The 21844-nt window shown below is 39.0% G+C and overlaps 1 protein-coding gene across 1 annotated transcript in view; it reads left to right on the forward strand.

The window, feature by feature from the left end:
• Positions 1–17409, forward strand: part of LOC140927146 (uncharacterized) — a 29623-nt gene extending 12214 nt beyond the window's left edge. The window contains exons 2-5 of the mRNA XM_073376800.1: positions 6959–7146; positions 9655–9780; positions 14610–16190; positions 17018–17409. Of these exons, the coding sequence (XP_073232901.1) occupies positions 6959–7146; positions 9655–9780; positions 14610–16190; positions 17018–17409 (2287 nt within the window). The remainder of the gene's footprint in view (positions 1–6958; positions 7147–9654; positions 9781–14609; positions 16191–17017) is intronic.
• Positions 17410–21844: the final 4435 nt, after the last annotated feature.

Raw genomic sequence — 21844 nt, forward strand, 5'->3', positions numbered from 1 at the left:
TCTGTTCGTAACTTTCTTTAATACCGTAATACAATATTCTAATATGCGGTTGCATTGTCTTTGACCTTCATTCACTGAGTTACTTTAGCTTCATACATCAACCCGATGTAAACTATACTGAGGAGATGAAGTTAAATTTTGCCAAACTCATTTTCTCAACTCACTCACTGAGATATAGGTGAATATGTATTTTTGTCTCTTTTCTGCCTCATTTTCAAATACTGGTCATTCTCTGATCAAGCTATTGTAAATATCATCTGTCTTGATGTTGAAAGAGCGTTGTAATAGAAGTCGAACCTCTCCTAAGCGGACACCCAAAAAGCCAAGCTATAGTGGAGGTCGCTAACGAGAATCGAATCAAAAGTGGTGGCTTCCGAAAAGAGGGGTGGACACATCTACTTTTTGGAAGGAAATTTTCTTGCAGGCAACTTCTAAGGTACGACGAGTGTTCTCCCATTTGATTCAAGTTCTTGTTATTCAGATCACGTGTATGATTTTAGACCAAATCGCACTTCACTCAGTTCCATTTATATTAACTTAGTAGGGAAACGAAAATCACGTAAAGAGTAACACCTTTAGAAAGCTCAAGAAGGGATTTCGAAACGATGGCTTGCTTACTGAATGTACGATGCTATAGAAATCTTAAGGAAAGTAAATGTCCGGAACTCTTTGGAAAATACACGTCTTAACACCTGATGCGAATGTGCGGCTGTTACGCCGCAAAATGAAATAATCGCCGCAAAATGTAATATTAACGCAAAATGTAACAAGAATCGCCGCAGAATGTAATACTAACGCAAAATGTAATAACATTGACGCAAAATGTAATAAAATTTTCAACGCAGAGTGTAATAATCTTTCAACGCAAATTTTAATAACTTTTCTAACGCATGATGTAATAACGCAAAATGTAATAATTTCCGAATAATGACGTGCATGTTATTTCAAAATCGGTATTGTTGCTCAGTCATCGGTAGTAGCGAATTCAGATCTTCAATTAAATTATAAGCTATTATTAGTATTGATATTAATATTAATATTAATATTATTAATAATATTAATATTACTATTACTATTTATTATTATTATTATTATTATTATTATTATTATTATTGCTAATATTAAAATGAAACAGTTGAAATGAGGAGATGTATATATAATCATCTTTAGGGAACCGAATGGGACGTTTGTTTCCGCTGATTTGAACGTAATACAGGTCCCAATACAGTGCCCACCTAGCCGTCCCCTAAGCCAACATTTCGTCCTAAGTGAGAAATAAGTGTTAATGTTGGCTTAGGGGAGGGGAATGTGCACAGTTTCCCATAATTATCCAAAAATTCTAACCCAAACCAATTACCCATACACCCTCCCCCCTCAAGTGGTCAAAAATGGTCGACCCTAAAAAGACGAAATTACGCACTTTTTATGGATCTCCCAGTTCAAGATTTGGTGCCGTCAACTGTAAGCCAATGGCGATTGCGTTGCTGAGCAAATTCAAGGTTTCGTTTAGCGTCGAATGCGTTTCCTGATATTGAGTCGGTCGGTCGGATTGAAAAAAAAAAACCCTAAAAAACAAAATCATAAGAAGTCTCGGAATAGGAGGCCCTGGTACCCCAGGACGACGTTAAAAGTTAACATTCAGATATTTGGATTAACAAAACACACAATATACTGTAAAAAAATGTTTATGTCTTTGTTCCTGTTTTCTCTATGCTGTTACTATGCTCATTTTTCAGATTAAAAGAATTATTTCAAGTGAAAAATGGTTTAACTACGTCGTTACTTTGTTTTTGAAAATGCCAAAAATTTGGGCCGGTCGGACGACGCTAAACGGAGAAAAAAAAGAGGATGGCCTGTCTTCTAATCACAACTGCCTTGCCAGGCAAATTCAATGTTTTTGTGCATCAGCTTAGCTCTACTCCAATCAAAAATGCGTTACTGGGCTAACTAAAAAAGTTTTGCGCTATCTGTTCTAGGCAAACTGATTTGACTTTGCAAAACTTGGAAACTTCAACATAAAAGAAACTTGGACCTGAAAAACAGCATTTAGAACAATTCAGCCTCTATTAAGTGAGAACTTAGGAAAAGTAAGCTACAGCCAAAGTTGTCTGGTTCTCATGAAAAAAAGTGTGACAGATATCTTATATTTTAAATTCATTTGAATTATGCTTTGAAAGTTGATTCTATTACTTGTTTTCGACAACATCTATTTCATTTGACTGAATTAAATTCAACACCTGAAATTAAACCAAGTCTCTCAGTTGCTACAGTTGTGGTACAGTACAGCAAGCTCTTGCAGCCATTTTTGTCTCGTCACACAACGCTCCTTCTCCTTTGTTGGGGAAGAGTGTTGCGTGACGAGAGAAAGCACGGCTGCGAGGGAGACTAGCTCAGCACGGAAGTAACACGACGTTTCAACCGTTATTTCATTAATAATAATAATAAAAAGAAAAAGAAGAAGAAAATAAATATTATGACTATTATTAATATCAATATTGATAATAATAATAATAATAATTCACATGAAGATCTGGATCAGCTACTGAGTACTGAGCCACAATACCGATTTTGAAATAGCATGCACGTCGTTATTTCCGAAATTATTACATTTTGCGTTATTACATTATGCGTTAGAAAAGTTATTACAATTTGCGTTGAAAGATTATTACATTTTGCGTTGAAAATTTTATTACATTTTGCGTCAATGTTATTACATTTTGCGGCGATTCTTATTACATTTCGCGTTAATATTACATTTTGCGGCGATTATTGCATTTTGCGGCGTAACAGCGGCCGTATTGACCGACAGAGGTCCATGCAACGTTTCACAGAGTGGGAGATTTTCGCTTACGAGAGCAGGTCGCAAATGATGGTTCGACTATATTAGTTATCTTTGAGCATTTGAGCCCAATATATTATACACAATAGCTTCATTTAAAAGCTCGTTAACACATTTGCTTCCCTCTTTAGCAGTTTTGCAGATTTTGATGACTTCTATTTCCTTTGGTATTACGTAGATATTACTTGCAAAAACCTGAGAATTCCAGAGATTGCCGGCTAAGTTTAGCAACCTCGGTTTTAAACTTGTGAACTCAATCTAGATACATCTTCTTTCTTTATTTCATATAATTATAAGAATATGTCTAACCGATTTTTTTAAAACCAACCTAACAAAATTTGCAGTCATTTGAGTGAAAAAGCGTCAAAAGGCAGGTTTTTTTAAGCCCGGGAAGCTCCAAATTAAAATCGCAGTAACGAAGGAAAAGAAAAGAAGAAAAAGAAAGAGCGAGGAGAAGGAAAGCAGGAGAAGAAAATGAAGCAATGGTTGCACTCTTAGTTTAAATAATATCTACTTTTTGGCCGAATAAATTGTTAGACAAAAAAGGTCCATTTGGCGATAACGTTATCAAAAATCCGGCTAGATGTATAATTAACTAATTAAGAACCAATGTCTGTAATTTTCGAGAATCGGTTGACAGTCGTGAATGTTTGAATTTCTTCATCTTTTGCCCAAATAATCTCTATAGTACACTAATTTTAAAAATCACCTTAAAACTTGTAACAGCTTTTTATTTTTTCAGGAATCAGGCAAAGTTTGAAAAACTCTAAATCGGCGCTCTTTCGAGTATGAAATTAGCGAAAATTGAGCATTTTCTTCGCGCTCGTACACAATAACGGAACAATGTCTCTCGATGAAATCAAGTCACAAAACAGACACACATTTTTACTATATAATTCAGCAATTAACTTTAAATAAACCGTTTAAATGAGACTGTACCGGTCGCAAGAAGAAACACGGTTTCAGCACTTTTAAAAAATGGCAAATTTGACCTAACTTCACCATCGTAAAAACCCAGTTGGTACATGGAATTTCAATATGAAACAAGAACTGTATTGAAGCATATCCTTTGCTGTTGTTTGTGTTAAAATATTTCTGGCGGCATTCCAAATGCGCACTGTCGAGAGACCAAAACCTGAAGGGTATTTTGACACCAGGAAAGCGCTTGCAAAGAGCAAGTTTCGACGCTTGGAATATTAATCCTTTCAAACATAAGTTACTTCGACATTTAAACCCTAGTCAGAGTTGTAACGGTTTCAGATTATATTTCGGCGCTTCTGTTTGGTTTAACATGATTCCTTTCAACTGATTTTTGCGATAAACCATTATGAAGAGACACGAATACGCAGTTCAAATCACAGTCAGTAGAGGGGAATATTGTCGAAATACTCGCTGGCTATAGTTTTAATTGTATTGAAACCTTAAAATCGGAAAAGTTATTTACTTACCTGAACTTAAATGCTAGACGGGGTCACAGTACCGAAAAGTAAATTCTGCATCAAGACAGAATCAAAGTTAAGTTTGTGTATGTTTTCAATCTGTCAACACGAGGGAAGATGACATTCCGGAAGTGCGTGACGCGTAACACGCCGGAAAAGAGATTCCTGGTATAAATGTCTTACGGTGCAAATCTTTGATGTATGTTCGTTTTGCATCTCGCACATATTCAAACTTGGTTTGTGGCGCCTGTGACCCCAGTAATGCTGAATGTATTGCGATCATAGAAAAGATGTCGTGAGTCACTTGGTATGCTCCTGAATTGCTAGTCACGTGAGTATGTAGAGCAATAACCAAACATCGACCCTACCATGCTAATGATAAAAGTAAGGTTTTCTGCATTTACGTTAGGTGACCTTTGTTTGATCCACAAAATAAGAGTTTGTCCTCACCATTGCTAAATGTTTGGTTCCGGGTGGCGGTGCAACAAATCACGTGGTACCGTTCTAGATCAGGCTACTGGCTGCTCATAGAGAGGTCCATAAAGGCACATTGATTGATGACTTTGTATGGCCTGAAGAAAATGATTTGCCCAGACGTTTTCTGAGCGACGAAGGTGCAGCTTTTACAATCCTTTTTCGTTTCGAAAATGGACGAGCCCGCGAGCGAAGCGAGCGCGCGAGAGAGATCCCCTTGCGCTAATGGTCAATAAATCCCCTACGGTTTTTATTTTCATAGGCGAAATCGACGATCTCCAAAGAGAAAATAGATCGACGATCTCCAAAGAGAAAATAGATCGACGATCTCTAAAGAAAAAGTAGAGGGTCTGTGAATAGGCTACGAAGGTGCTTGCTATTATTTTAGTGAACTTTACAAGAGGTCTCAGGTAACTATGCTAATGTCATGAAAAGTCTACTTAGCTTGTTTAAGTTTAGGGCAGGAGGAGATGGGTGGGTTGGTTGGCTCCATCAGGATCAACCCTACACATACAAAAATTCATGTCTTTATCGCTGCATTTAGAGCTAGCAGACTTTGTTTGATCCACAAAATTGGCGCATGAAAATAAAAGTTTTTCCTCACCACCGCTAAATGTTTGGTTCCGGGTGGCGGAGCACAAATCACGTTGTACCGTTCCAGAAGGGGTCCGTAAGGGCACATTAATTGATGACTCTGAGCGGCCTGAAGAAAATGATATACGCAGGCGTTTTCTGAGCGACGAAGGTGCAGCCTTTACACTTCTTTTTCTTTTCGAAAATGGCCACAGACTTCTCTCCTCGCTGCTAGGCGGTCGTTGTTGCCTGAGGGATACCACCACGAAGGAGTTTTAGCACACAGTTCACTGCAGGTGCAGACTTAGGGAAAAGGGCATTCTCCATCTGAAATTTTAAATCGATATGAAAGGCTATTTTCAGCCTTTTATCTCTTTTCCGCGCAACGTAATTGGTTAAAAGATGATAAGTAAAATGGCTGAGGCATTTTAAAGCATTTTTTCATTTAGGCGACGGATTTTGACGTTATGAAAAAGAACTTGTCAGTCTTGTCAGTGAATTGGTTTATTTTCTAGCCTGAGAAAGAGTGCTGGGGGGTGGTGGCGGAGAGAGCCAGGTGACTATTCCTTTTTTTAGGCGGGAGCTAGCATGTACGTGCATTCTGGTCTAACGCCATAATGTGTAGACGGGCCTTTAAGGGGCGGGGGATCAGATCGTCAACAGCAGGTTGAGGTCTAGCCAGAAGATACCCTTGCTGCAGAGGAGCAAAGCAATACTACTTTCAGTAATTTAAACATCAAATGTGTCCATTGTCCATTGTCGATTTGTGGTTTTTCAGGAATGTTCTTTTGCGGAGCATTGGCCAATTTTTCTTTAAACAGTTTTACTCGTTTCCATTTCCCTGCTCTACCTTCATGTTGCACATGGCGTACGTGTGTACCTAAATCCCTCAATTAATACTGAGGTGATCGACAGAGAAGTCTATACGCCAAGCGGGGTTAAGATTAGGTTATTATTACAAGCAAAGGCTCGGAAGGCTAAGTGCAAATAAAAGAAAACTAGAGTGAAAAGTTTGCAGACTCGGCTTACTCTATTTGTTTTCTTTCTCTATTTGAGTTTCGGATTGTATATCCTAAAATCAAGTTTAGTTCGGCATGTTTTGGGGAATATAAAATATAAAAATAAACAGTGTTAATTGTCATTTTATTTTTTCTTGTAAACTCGTGCGATGATTTATCCTTGTCTGTACAGTTGCATGACAAGACTCAAATCACACACGGGGTTTAGGCCGTGGTTAAACGACGGAAGATTTCAGTAAACCGTGTACGAGCGCGAAGAAAATGCTTAATTTTGGCCAATTTCATACTCGAAAGAGCGCCGATTTAGCGTTTTTCAAACTTTGCCCGATTCAGGAAAAAATAAAAAGCCGTTACAAGTGTTAATGCGATTTTTGAAATAAGTCTACTATACAGATTATGTGGGCAAAATATGAAGAAATTCAAAAACTCACGACTGTCAACCGATTTTCGAAAATTACAGACATTGGCTCTTAAAAGTGCAATTACTAAAAACCATCAAATAATACAAAACACGTTCGATAACTAAGATGTACCGATCTTTTGAACGACCTTAATGTCAATTTCTTACATTTTATAAAAGTTTTTTACTGAAACATTTATATCTTTCAATTTAGCGGCTTAGGCCAAGATAACTCTACTTCCCTTGACCTTTGGAAATATTCGGCCTTCGACCAAGCACTAGTTGATTCATTTAAGGGAGCTGGTTTTGCGGATACAACTCTTAAAGACTACAAGTTACGACCATGTCCACTTGGTACTTTTGTAAATGCAAGTCGTCTTGAATGCGTCGAATGTCCTGCAGGTAAAATATATATTGTGTTTCATGATTATTATTTAAACTTGTACTTGTCCTATGGGTGATGATTAATTCAAATCACAAACAGCAGTAGTGGAATTCGAGTGCCAATTAAGCGCTAATAATTTTAAAATTGATGAAACACCTGCTGTAAGATTTTTCAACATTTTCAAAAACGTCACCGAGTTAAATTATTTTATTTCTATTGTATTGCTACTATAAAACTATTTAGTTAATAGTTTTCTCTTTGTAAAATCCGTGATACATTGTGAGCTGGATTTATCAGTTAAAGGGTCTACTTGCCTCTGAATTGCCCGAGAAGAATGTCAGCAAGATGGCTCAATTCGAATGTCGGTATACTTCGTCAGTAGGCACATCGCGGGGCAAGTTGTATATTAGGGAGTTTAAGATACGGCGACTACGGACTACGACTACGGTTAAACATGCTACTGCGCATGATCAAAACCACGTGACTGTTTACTTTTTCCGCGTAGTCCTGCGGCTACGGTGAGTTGTTGAGCTGTTTCGCGTAGTCAGGACTACGGATAACATTTTGCTCGTATTTTGCCGTCTCGGTGATTCAAGAATCTCGTCTTTTCGTAAGAAAGTTTTCAATTCACCTGCTTTAAGTGAGGGGGAAGCGAATTATGTAAGTTGTGCCTAATTTCTGCTCAGATTTACGCTTTTAATCCACCGTTGTGACTACATTTTTATCTAGCTAAGCTCATATTTAAAGGAGCTTAGCTGTTTATACGCAGAATTCAGATTGTTGGCCGAGGAGAAGAGAAATCATGCAGGTAATTTACTTTCTCTTCGCAGTTGAAAAGTTTCAATGTTTGTTCGAACTGATTAGCGTGTCTTTCTACTTGTGTGACCTTTGTTTATGCGAGTTTTTGTATCGCATTTGCCGAATGAAAATGATGTAAACATCTTCGAGACAATCGAAACTCGGCATTTCAATACTTCAAACTACATCAGATCAGTAGTCGGAGAAGTCCATCTTCTAAATCTAATAAATGAGCTCTTACTATTTCTGTCTATTTCTTTAATATTTTACATAAGTATTCATGGGCGAAAAAAATAAAACCTGTGCAACCAAAACTTTGTTTATCAATTTCACCCGAGCTCGAATCAACTTGTACGCGAATCGACTTGTACGTAATTGCTTCCTTCACGTATGGAAGAACTTGTTTATTGTTCTAAAGAGATCACATGCAAAACTGACTTGCATTTTTGTGAACTGTGATGAAAACAAGAAAATGTTTGCGTGTTGTTTCCCTCTCCGCCTGTTCTCTCGTAGTCTACCGTCTGTAGTGCAATCTTAACGTTCTATATTTGCACGACTCAACCCAGTGCTACAAACAAACGACAACGCTCGTCGAGCCGTAGTTCGTGGTCCGTAGTCTCCGTATCTTAAACTACTATTATTCCGGCTACCCTACAGTGAAGTACTTCCAGGGAATGTAGAAGGTCCGCATTAGGGCAGCCGCCCCAAAACAACCAAGTCCATACAGAAATGACGGTAATATTATCTTGGTGTACAAGTCCAATATTGCTTTTCTGCGCGAAAACGAACTCCTTTTCAGGAGGTTCAGTTTGTGAACAAAATTCTTTTTTACATCTGTAAGGTAGTGTGACCAGGAAAGCCTGTCATCGATAGTATTATGCCCAAAAGACGAGTGTGTTTCACCCACTCGATCCGATCCTCTCCAACAGACACAGAATTTAGAGGCCCAATTTGCGGTTTTCTCATTAATAGCATAGCTTCGCACTTTGCCGAGTGAGGAGTTAAAGAGTTCTCTAAGGACCAACTATTCAGTTCCGATAAAGCTTTATTTAAAGAAGTGACAGTGTTATCAACAGTGTCCCCTATGCAATGAAAGGTGGTGTCATCCGCTTACATAAAGACAGAGCCAGAGGTAACAGCACTTGGTAGGTCATTGGTGTACAAGGTGAACAACGTTGGGTCCAGTACTTCAACTTTAATTGTCGTTTACTTTTCATTATTTCAACACAAATTAGTAGTTTCATGCATTTTTTTTTTTTTTGATCCATAAGAATTTTTTTGAGCTGTTTTTATCTGCTCATTTTCTATTTTGAGAAATTCTCAACTTGAATCTGACGTTTGCCGTTTGCCGTATACGTGATGCTCAAACTCTCTTTTGTCCCGGTTCATAAAAACGCAAAAACTGGTACTAACTTTCCCAGTATCCAGCCAGCCACATTTATTGGACTCTTAATACGACCAGATGCTAGCTTTTTTTCCTTATGCCATGCAATAGAGTAAAGTCCATCCACAGAAACCAATCATATTACGGGAATTCTACGTTATTTGTAGGTCATGGAATTTAAAAAGGAACGTCGGACCAAAAGCCAAGGATTTTGTAACCTAACAATTTTACCCTAAACTAACTACTTTTTGTCGGCTCTGTAGGTCCATTTTAGTCATATTTTGGGACTACAAATTTAAATTTATTTCAAGGACACTTTCACTCTGATTACACTTTCTTATAGGAGGCTTCTATTCGGATACCATAGCCTTTGTCAATGACAACTGCCTCAGATGTCCAATTGGAACTTTTGTGCCATACACTAAGGCGCCTGGTAAAAGAGCCCGTGACTGCGTTGCTTGTCCACAAGGTAAGCATATTTTATAGTCAAACTTAGTCAAACATTGACCACATTCTTGCATGCTTAATGGGCAGTGAATTTCGCGCTGCAGATTCTCAGCATTCTATCAAATTAAGAGAAATCGTCTTCGATGGCTTTTGAATAAAATTCTATCTCGAACTCAAGAAGAAAACAAAATAATTTTAACCATCTGCTGATTTTACTGCTCATCGGATGCTAGTAAGAATGATAAGAATCACCACAAGATTTCAAAATGTCAACTATTATATGGCTACAAAAGTACAAGTGGTCTGATTGGCTGCTAAGCTGGCAAAAGTTTCTTGTAATGGCCGGCATTATTCGCTAGGTGTCCAAGGCATATACAATCTGTGTTTAACTCGATAGTGAAAATCCATGTTATGGTCAATTGAGAGCTGTTAAAAGGTAGGTACGTGGTGTAAGCATCATATAGTGGTTCCCCGTTAGTTACTAGAAGCAGTGTTCATAATCCTACATAGCCATACGTAGCCCTACACAGCCATACATAGCCATACATAGCCCTACACAGCCCTACATAGCCCTGCATAGCCCTGCATAGCCCTGCATAGCCATACATAGCCCTACATAGCAAAACATAGCCCTACATAGCCATACATAGCCATACATAGCTATACATAGCCCTGCATAGCCCTACACAGCCCTACATAGCCCTACACAGCCATACATAGCCCTACATAGCCCTACATAGCCATACATAGCCCTACATAGCCATACATAGCCCTACATAGCCATACATAGCCCTACACAGCCCTACATAGCCCTACATAGCCATACATAGCCATACATAGCCCTACATAGCCATACATAGCCCTACACAGCCATACATAGCCCTACGTAGCCATACATAGCCATACATAGCCCTACATAGCCCTACATAGCCCTACATAGTCATACATAGCTTTACATAGCCCTACATAGCCATACATAGCTATACATAGCCCTACATAGCCCTACACAGCCCTACATAGCCCTACACAGCCATACATAGCCATACATAGCCATACATAGCCCTACTAGCCATACATAGCCCTACATAGCTCTACATAGCCCTACATAGCCATACACAGCCCTACATAGCCATACATAGCCATACATAGCCATACATAGCCCTACATAGCCCTACATAGCCATACATAGCCATACATAGCTATACATAGCCATACATAGCCATACATAGCCCTACATAGCCATACATAGCTATACATAGCCCTACATAGCCATACATAGCCATACATAGCTATACATAGCCCTACATAGCCCTACACAGCCCTACATAGCCATACATTGCCATACATAGCTATACATAGCCATACATAGCCATACATAGCCCTACATAGCCATACATAGCCATACATAGCCATACACAGCCATACATAGCCCTACATAGCCCTACATAGCCATACATAGCCATACATAGCCCTACATAGCCATACATAGCCATACACAGCCATACATAGCCATACATAGCCATACATAGCCATACATAGCCCTACATAGCCATACATAGCCATACATAGCCATACATAGCCCTACATAGCCCTACACAGCCCTACATAGCCATACATAGCCATACATAGCCCTACATAGCCATACATAGCCCTACATAGCCATACATAGCCCTAAATAGCCCTACATAGCCCTACATAGCCATACATAGCCATACATAGCCCTACATAGCCATACATAGCCCTACATAGCCATACATATCCCTACATAGCCCTACATAGCCCTACATAGCCCTACATAGCCATACATAGCCATACATAGCCCTAAATAGCCATACATAGCCATACATAGCCCTACATAGCCATACACAGCCATACATAGCCATACACAGCCATACATAGCTAGTTGCATTTTTCAAATAGCCCTATAATCCCTTCACAACCCTACATAACCATACATAGCTCTACACAACCCTACATAATACTACGCAACCCTACATAGCTATACATAGCCCTAAAATAGCACTACATAGCCGTACAGAAATCTACGCAATCCCACATAGCCCTGCATAATCGGGCATAGGGCTACATAGTTCTAAATAGCCCTGCGTTATCATAAGAGACTACATTGCGAGGCTTGGACACCAAGAACACCAAAGTTAGAAAAATGACAAGAAACCCTCAGATTCCAAAAAAAATATATTTTATTGGGATCATGGGCTATTATTTAACTCTGACAAGTACCTTACGACTCGTTTTTGAAATTGCTTTTTTTTTAAACTTTTTTTTAATCTAATAGTTCTTTTTCCAAACGTGTAACATTATATGTTCTCTTATGTCATAGTACAAGTGATAACGATTGCATAAGGAAAATACAAAGACCTGCGGTTGTACAGTTCTGAAACCACAAACAGAATTTACCTGTTCAGGAGCTAGTTAAGCTTGGGACGTATTAAATTTATATTTTATAACTGATTTGGTGGAAGTTTTGGCACTTTAACATACCTATTGTCTGTGCAGACCTAAACAGCTGTACTCATCAACTCATTTACAGCCAAACAGCCAAGTGCAATCTTTTATTATCATACACGACCCTGGAAACTTGGACACATTGGCTCTGTTATTTAAACGAAGTCCAACTTTCGCAGCGGTTTAGGAGATATTTGGACCTCCAAATCTCTTCCTTAGTGGATTCTTTAAAGAAGACAAATGCTTTTCTTGTCCACGTTATATTCGCTACTGAAACTGTCACAATAAAGGGTGTTTACCTAAAAGCGTGCACCAAACGAAAAATCGCATAAAACGTATTTTCTTAAAACTGTGTAGGGCTGTGTATGGCTATGTAGGGCTATGTATGGCTATGTAGGGCTATGTATGGCTATGTAGGGCTGTGTAGGGCTATGTATAGCTATGTATGGCTATGTAGGGCTATGTATGGCTATGTAGGGCTGTGTAGGGCTATGTAGGGCTATGTATGGTTATGTAGGGCTATGTATGGGTATTTAGGGCTATGTAGGGCTATGTATGGGTATGTATGGCTATGTAGGGCTATGTAGGGCTGTGTAGGGCTATGTAGGGCTATGTAGGGCTGTGTAGGGCTATGTAGGGCTGTGTAGGGCTATGTAGGGCTGTGTAGGGCTATGTAGGGCTATGTATGGCTATGTAGGGCTGTGTAGGGCTATGTAGGGCTGTGTAGGGCTATGTAGGGCTGTGTAGGGCTATGTAGGGCTATGTATGGCTATGTAGGGCTATGTAGGGCTATGTAGGGCTATGTAGGGCTGTGTAGGGCTATGTAGGGCTGTGTAGGGCTATGTATGGCTATGTAGGGCTATGTAGGGCTATGTATGGGTATGTAGGGCTATGTATGGCTATGTAGGGCTATGTATGGGTATGTATGGCTATGTAGGGCTGTGTATGGCTATGTAGGGCTATGTAAAGTTATGCCATATATTAACTAACGGGGAACCACTATATGATGCTTACACCACGTACCTACCTGTTAAAAAAAGGTATCCGTTGACCAGTGTGACATGTCTGTATCGCGGGCTCAAGCTTACAACCCATTGAGGTGATTTGTTTTTTTTTTAAGCTATGCACTGACGAGTTATTGGTCTTCATTGATCGCAGGCTTAATTACTTGCGGTGTTATATATTTAGAGCGCTAAATGGCCACTTGTTAACTTCGTCCGTTCGGTCATTACGGGGATTTACCCATAATGACCTCACTCTCGGTTAATAAGTTGTATATAATGAGTTCATCATTAGAATCTATGGTGGTACGCTTGACCTGGTTTGATTGTAATTTATAATTAAAGAAGAAGGAGAATCAAACACCAGAAAGCTCAGAAAAATTTTTCGAGCTCCAGGTGAGAATCGAACTCACGACCTAGTTAGAAGATGGAATGTGAAAAGTGTACAGAAACTGCGTTATCCCTGTTAGCTTGTTCAAAGTATCTGATGACGTCTGTGAAGTTCAGATAAAACTGGTCAGAAAATAAAGGTGAAGACTGAACGAGATTCTCTGCTTTTGCAATAGCACTTAAGCTTGATTACGTCAGACGAGCAAATTTCACCACCAAGCCTCGTTTCTAAGCAAACTTCTCATTTTCACTTAATGAGCTTGAGTATTCTTTTCAACTCTACTCCCATTGGAATTCATTTATGCAAAATTCTATAACTTTTAAAATTTCAAAACGAGCTTTGGTGGTTAAATTTACTCGTCTGAAGTAGACATGCATAAGGACTATTGTCGGGTAAGATAGAAAATAGCCTGAGAAAGCAGCCGACATTTGGCGACGCTACCACTGGTTTCCCCGCCAAATGACGTCTGAGGAACGAGCACAGAAACTCCATACTGATGATGCGTCACTACCCAGCTCTGGGTAGTGCTTCTGATTGGTCTTGCCCCGTGGGAAATTTGATTCAACCAATCAGAGTCTCTACCCAGATCTGGGTAGTGACTCGTCATCACTATGGAATTTCTGCGCTCGTTTCTCAGACTTCACCTGGCGGGGAAACCAGTGGTAGCGTCGCCAAATGTAGGCTGTTTTCTCAGGCTAGATAGAAAAGCTTGACGTCGGTTTTGAACTGAGAATTTATTTACCCATATCCTCAGGGTTTTGCCTATGTTTTGTTTGTTTGTTCGGCATGGCTATGCTGTCCTTGTAATTCAAGGCGGTGAAACTTTCTTATGAAGTAGCTTTGTTGTATTTAAACACATTTGACAATGAAGCCTTCAACTGCCAAAACCTGCAAGCTTTCAAACTTTATTTATGTGTTTTTTAAAAATGGAAAAAATGTATTTTCGTGATTTCAATACATATAATTCAACTAACAGACTTTTGCTTTTTGTAGGTACAGATACTTCCACATTTGCTGGGTTTAGAGCTTGCAGCTGTCTGAAAGGATTTCATCGTACCCATCTTTTTGAAGGCTGCACACAATGCAGTGAAGAAGGATTACAATGTGTGGATGATCATGTTATGCTGAAGAAGGGTTACTGGTGGAAATGGGAGAATCAGACCCACAAACAATTTTATGAATCATTTACACGTAATCTCTTGGATTCAAGGAATTCTTCTTCAACTAACGCTTCCCTCATCGAGTTCCCATACACTGTTCCTACGCCGCACAAATGTCCACAACCAGAGGCTTGCTATGGCGGTTTCAATTCTTCTTGCGCTGACGTCTATCAAGGACCGCTGTGTGAAATTTGTAGTGATGGCTACTATAAACAGTTTCAAACGTGCAAAAAGTGCCCAACGAAGAAATGGATGATCGGACAACTGTCTATCGTGATGGCAGTTATCCTGGTCATTATTTTAGTTATCCTATGGTCAAGTAAAAAGAAGCAAGAGAATGAGAAAAAAGGAAGATCCATAGTGGATATGATACTTGGAAGGCTGAAAATTGTCATTGGCTTTTACCAAGTCACTGATGGACTGTTACAGACATTTTCGTACGTCAAATGGCCAGATTCTCTTTCTGTCATTGGAAAATATTCGGAGATGATACAGCTTAATGTATTTCAGATTGCCCCTCTTCACTGCATCTTCCCTGAATTAAAGGTCAATGCTTTTAAGAGCTTGTTTGCAATCCTTGCAATGAATGCCACAGCCATCATCGTTGCGATTCTCATTTATTACTTACGAAAGCTTCTCCTCGAACGGAGTGCTTCCTCCAAAGAAGAAAAGTTAAGGAAATCTTCTCAAACGAAAGAGCTGATCTTGAGAAACCTGTTTTTCTTCCTGTACGTGACATATCTCAGTACCTGCTCCAAAACAGCTAGCGTGCTTCCCCCAACTTGCCGTCTGCTTTGTTCGGACAAAACGAAAACCCACTGTCAAAAGTTTCTTAAAACTGACTACAGTATCGACTGTGAGAGTACAAACTACAGTCGATCAGTCATCGTTGCCTACGTTGCAGTCGCTTACATACTACTTCTTCCCACAGCATCACTTGTAGCTCTCTGGAAAGCGCGATTGACCGTTACAAGTCAGAATGAAATGGAAGACGAGCTCCAAAATCCTGATATCAAAGTGAAAAGCAGTGAAGTCACCACAGGCTTGCGATTCCTTTTCGAAAACTACCATCCGCGCTCGTGGTACTGGGAACTGGTAGACACAGTACGGAAGGTGGTCCTCACGTCAGGTCTGATCCTGGTTGGTGGTGAAAGCAGGGCATATGTCGGACTGGCTTGCGTCATGTCAGGACTCTATGGAATGTTTTTTGCCTATGTCAGCCCCATTGTGGATCCATTCGAGAACAGACTAATGCTGATATCTCTTGCTGTGACCTTTGTAAACTTGGGAATAGGAGCTGTGAGTAAGATAAACAGCGAGAACATTCCAGCCTCAATCGATCCATATGTGGATAACGTCATGTTCAAGGTACTGGTGTTTGGAGCAAATTCTTTGGTAATCGGTCTTCTCGTGGGTAAGTTAAGTCTAAAACTACTTCGGTTATTAATTTACCCTTCAATAGTATAATATTCAACCCTGGGTATTGTTACTAATTATAGTAAGGTATGGGGAATCAATCTTACCTGGGACAAGCCCAAGATAGACTGAATTAAATGAAGGTAATCTGGAACCCGACTTACTCACTGAGTCGCCAATCGCCCTTCGTGTCAGCAAAGTGAAGTGAATAGGACAAAATGTACCAGTATTTCCTATTATATAAACTCATTTGCATATCATGAATTGTTCTTCGGGGATGATATTTACAATTCAAATTGGAACGTGAACAGGAAGTCTAAGCGACCAAGACGACGAAAACAACAACGTCAAAAAAAGGACGTTGAAAGGACGCAAATCAATTTTTTAGCGACGTTGTCACTGCCGTCGTCGACGACTAGTCGTCGTTGCTTAAGCTCCCCAATCACAAGTAGGGCGATGCCACAACAGCTCCGTGCTTGCTTTTGGTTTTCGGCCAAAATGTAGTTCACGATGTAAATCGGTTAAGCTTCAACTGCCATTCTAACTGTAATTGTTATAAGTATTAATTAAAAGTATGTTAGTAAGTAAGTAGGTAATTGCGTATGTATGTGAGTACTGCTACGTAAGTCAGTCAGAGTAAGTTATCAACAAGACTTGACATTAGAGCTAACATATTCATGGAGAAGTGTTAAGACAGTACAATAGAGGACTCCGCCTAATAAAACGTCAAGTCAACGCGTACGTTTTAAAAAGGTGTTCTTGAAAGAGAGAGGTGACTTCAGACAGTCCTAAATATACGTAACTATGACTATTGTTTCTTTGCAGTTCAGTATATTTTATACATCTATCGCTTTATAAAAGAATGGCTCAAGAATCCCAAATGGTCTTTCTCTTGCTGTCTGGCCTTGCTGCTGCCTCTGAATGACCTGCAAGGAGAAGTACGTGGATTTGCTGGAAGGAATGTTTTTAAGAACCAACTGCAAACAGGAAAAGTGAACATGCCGTCAATTTCATCCTCGTTCCAAGATACTGGTGCTATGAACTTTAGTTTGGGAGAGGATCAACCCCTGACGGGTGAAAAGAATTCTGATCGTGAGGAAACACCTGGAAACAAGAGCGAAAAACAAACCAAGACTCGAGTAAGCGGGAAAGAATCCATCTTTACCAAAATTTCAGTTCATGAAGTTCCAAAAATAACATACGAAACGTCTTTGTAAACACCTTCAGTTAATTAAGCCATTTTTCGCACTTTTTATGTCGAAGACTAAACGTATAGTTTAGTGAAAGGTTTTTTGTGTGGGGACTGAAAAGGTGGATTCATTGTGTCGTCATGTTTACATTTTAGCTCATTAACATCAAGTTAACCCATAGAAGATGAAAGAAGATGCAGCCGTATATACCAATTAGGTTCAAAAATTAAAATAGCGCAGTAAATTTAAAGAGTTTGTGCAAGTTTCAGCTCCTTGCAATCAGTAAGAAAGAAAATAGCAGCAGTTAAAAACTGCAAAATTACTTGATGAGCTCATACATTCTTTGTTAATTTTGGGCTTTTTTAAAGAGAGTTTCTTTGAAATTATCTGGTATATCGGGTTCAAATTTTCAGAGATAATTGAAATTGTTATGGTGTTTCAATATTCAGAAATGTTATTAGCTTCATCCGATGAGCCTATGCTAATGAGGCAAAAAATGTCAACAAGGATTCACCTGTACAGTAGAACCTCGGTACCTCGAACTCTTGAGAAGGGAGACTAAAAACAGTTAACCTGAGGCCCGGCTCTATTTTCGTTTCTCTTTCTAAATAACATTCCGGCGGGTAAGGCGAAACGAATTTTAGCGCGACTACGTAGGAGAGGTTGTATGAGAACTGCTAAAATCGGGCCTGATCTCCCGAGGTTAAAAACAGTTCGAGTTAGCGGGCGTTCGAGTCATCAGGGTCGATTGTATCTTCAATTCCCATGGTAATAGTGATAGTTTATTGATATTTCAGCACTTTTAATAGTATATAGCAGAGGGCACATTTAACTTATCTCATCAGAAATTTTAACACGATTATGCGTTCTCATGATGAATACCGGGAAACGAGTGTCAAATACATGACGTGTTCGTTGCCCTTATTAAGAAGCAGTAAAAAACAAATCGCTGTAGTGTTAGTTTTAGGGGTTGTTCCTCAGTTTACAAGACAAGGAAAAGCTAATAGGATGGCATTCATGGTGAGTTCTATGAACCAGAATTCGAGTTAACGAAGGAAATTCGGATCAAGGGAAACGAAATTTAGTTCTGGAGTTAGCGGGGAATTCGAGTTATCCGAGTAAACGTGGCTGAAAAGTAGGATCAAATCCTAGGGAAATGGGACTTAGTTCGAGTCATCCAATTTCGAGTTAAACCGGGGTCCTAATGTAGATTCAAATCAATATAAGCCGCTTTGCTCGTGTTTTTGTCATGTTTTAGATTGCTTTGAGGCTATCGTCAATTCCATCAACTATTTATCAGGAATTTTATTCTTTACCCCAGTTATTATTAGTACTAAGCTGCTAATTTATTGGCCATATTTACTCAAGTTAAAATTTGAGGGGTTTAAAAAACAAAATACAAAAATTTACAAATGAAAACCACAAAAAAATACAAACATATTTACTCATAAAACCATTAGCTACTTCAAGGCAATAGTCAAAGCAAACCGAGCTTATCAATTTTAAAACAACAGATTGAATATGAGCAAGTTACGTGACACCGTGAAGTCCAAGGGGACATACGTTCGGAGGCCTTTTGCTGTCGCCTTTTCATCGTAGCTCAACTTACATTTAATTCAGTATTTATCTTTTATTTCGGCTTTGCTTGTTTAAAATAATATTGCGCTCGCTGTATTTACTATTGAGGAAAGTACTGACAAGGGAGAAAGAAAGTTACTGCTAGATCCTGCTAGAAGCCAGATTCTGCGGTTAAAAACATCGTACCTTTTGTTGCGAAATTAGCTATGAATTTATACCGCAAAACAAACTAACAAACGATCAAACTTTCTTGTCGGTTCTCCTCTCACATATCATATTTTAGCCATATATATATATTCTTGGTGTTGGAATAGCCTATATAATCCACATATATAAACCTCCTTAGTCGTACTTTTCAGGTCGGTTAAGAAATGTATTTACATGATACCATTACTCTTTGTCAAGATCACAACATACGTGCCTCTAATATGGCATGCTTTTGTCCACTTCCCGCTGCAAGCACTGCAGCCAAAAGATCGGAATTCCTAGACATGGAGTTTTGCACCGACCTTTTATTCATTTTTGGTGTTTGTGTTTCAAGTTATTATAAAAACAGTAGTTGAACGGCCGGTTTGGTTTAATATTTGCTCAAATTTGGCTTGTACGCTGACCTTGATAGTTAAGTTTTAATTAACTTTAAGAAACACCTCTTGAAGCTTGTTTCAAAAATTAAAACACAAAAACGAGTTCGTTAGATAGAAATAATTACTTTGCTTAGTAGGTGTTTTCAGCTGTGGAAAGGAAAAAGAGGAAATTTGCTAAACGAAGTTCGTTTGCTTAAAACTAGCTAAAACTGAAATTAGTTCTCACTTCTGCTTCCAAACTGAAATAATAATCAGCCTTGCATACCTCATTAAATGTAGCTTAGTGCCACGTGACCCAACACCTTTTGAGTTCTTTGTTCTCAGTTGGGCCATTTTCAGCTAAATTTCACTTACTTTCCTAATTTTTAAACTAGACTTGGTTTCAACAGAATCTTAGGAAAATTAGGTTTCTTTCAAACCATTGTTTTAGTTTCTTGTATAGGAATTTGGTTATCGAGATATTTTCAAACTAGACTTTGTTTCGACAGAATCTTAGGAAAATTAGGTTTCTTTCAAACCATTGTTTTAGTTTCTTGTATAGGAATTTGGTTATAGAGATATTTCTAATTTTTTCCACGCGCAGCTGAATTCAACTAAATTTTGGTTTCTTTTGTTGTATCAGGTCTACCACCTCCTAAAGGCCGATTTAGACGGTACGATTTTTGCTTTCGAATATCGTGCGCGACTAGTATACGTCATCATTTTTGACCATCCACACGTGCGCAATTTTCACTTATGACATCCACATGTGTCGTACAAATGTCGTGTGCATTAACACAACACGATCTGTCGTGAAGTCATAACGTATATGCTAGTCGCGCACGATAGTCGTAAGCAAAAATCGTGCCGTGTAAATCGGCTTTGCCTTAACACCTACTTTCTGCATGTGAATACTATATTTTCTTGCTAAAAACTAATTAACTTTATTGTTCAGTATAAATACAACCGCTTTGTAAGCTAAACTTGATTCACTTAAGCATCTCATCTGAAGACTCAACTAGTAGAGTTCTACGAGCTGTAAGGAAGCAAATAAACCGCGTTCAACTCAACTTCTTGTAATCCTGAACATCTCTCAAAATCTGTAAGATTCCACCCTTTAAGTCCCAAAAGAGATCAACATCAAGTTTCTTCTAACAATATCAAAACAGAATGGAAAGAAATGATCGTGAGAATTAACTCCATGACCACTAGATGGAAAATGCGTCGATCTTGTATCAAATTATCACAACTAATTTTTTAAGAAAACGTATTGAGATCGGTACAGAGAATTTGAATTTGAATATTGGGGCTTTAAGGGTTATATGTGTTATTAACTAAACGGGAGGAAGAAAATTCTAAGAGGGCAGACGGCAAATTGTTGTTACTTGAAATATCTATAAGTCGTAACTGTTCTTTAGTAAAATGCCAAAATGTGTGCAATTCCACAATTGGGTTCGTCTCCATTAAATCCTGCATACCAATCATTGTAGAACATTTTAGGAGGAGCCACCCACAATTTTGAGCACAATTACCAACAATGTGTATGAGTAGGAAAACAACCCAAAGCAAATGCAATGCGTCCAATAACGAACTAAATGCACACGTCAATTAAATAAGTAAAGGTGCGTAAAAACGGGCAACAAAAAACGTGCAACTTGTCTTGCAACATTGCTGTACAACAAGTTGAATACCGACGTTGCGCCTTTTGCCACCCACATCAAACCTGTCTTGCAACAAATCAGGTTGTTAACAGGTTTGAACGTGGGTGGTAAACTGCGCAACATGGCTATTTAACTTCAGTTATTTTGTTTATTTTAACTTGTGAGCGCGCGCTCATTAAGATTGCGCGCCCACACAATCGACACTTCCTGAAAAGATACTGAGACGATTGAATTAACAAAGGATGGAAATCCTTAACATATGGCAAAGTGAGGGGTAGTAGGAGGGCCAAGCGTTTGTTAGGGATAGACTGCTTATTTGCAAGATTTACCGACGGAGGGTGGGCGCCACTTTGGAGAACAGTCGCGACTTCTTACTGGCTCTTCAAAGTTGTTATCTCCTTCCAACTATTGACAAACCAACACGTGTTCACAAAAATTCTGCAAACTTAATCGATAACATTTTTGTAAACAATCCTGAGCAGGTGCTAATCAGCGGTAATCTTATTACTGATGTCAGCGATCATTTTTCGCAGTTTTGTATTTTGACATCAACAAGAGATAAGATTAAACGGAAGCAAATTAAAAAACGCGATCTTTCGCATTTCAATCCCGATAATCTTAACAGCGACCTTGCTACGATCGACTGGAGTTGCATCATTA

This window comes from Porites lutea, chromosome 1 (genome assembly GCF_958299795.1).
Source record: "Porites lutea chromosome 1, jaPorLute2.1, whole genome shotgun sequence".
Taxonomy (NCBI): domain Eukaryota; kingdom Metazoa; phylum Cnidaria; class Anthozoa; order Scleractinia; family Poritidae; genus Porites; species Porites lutea.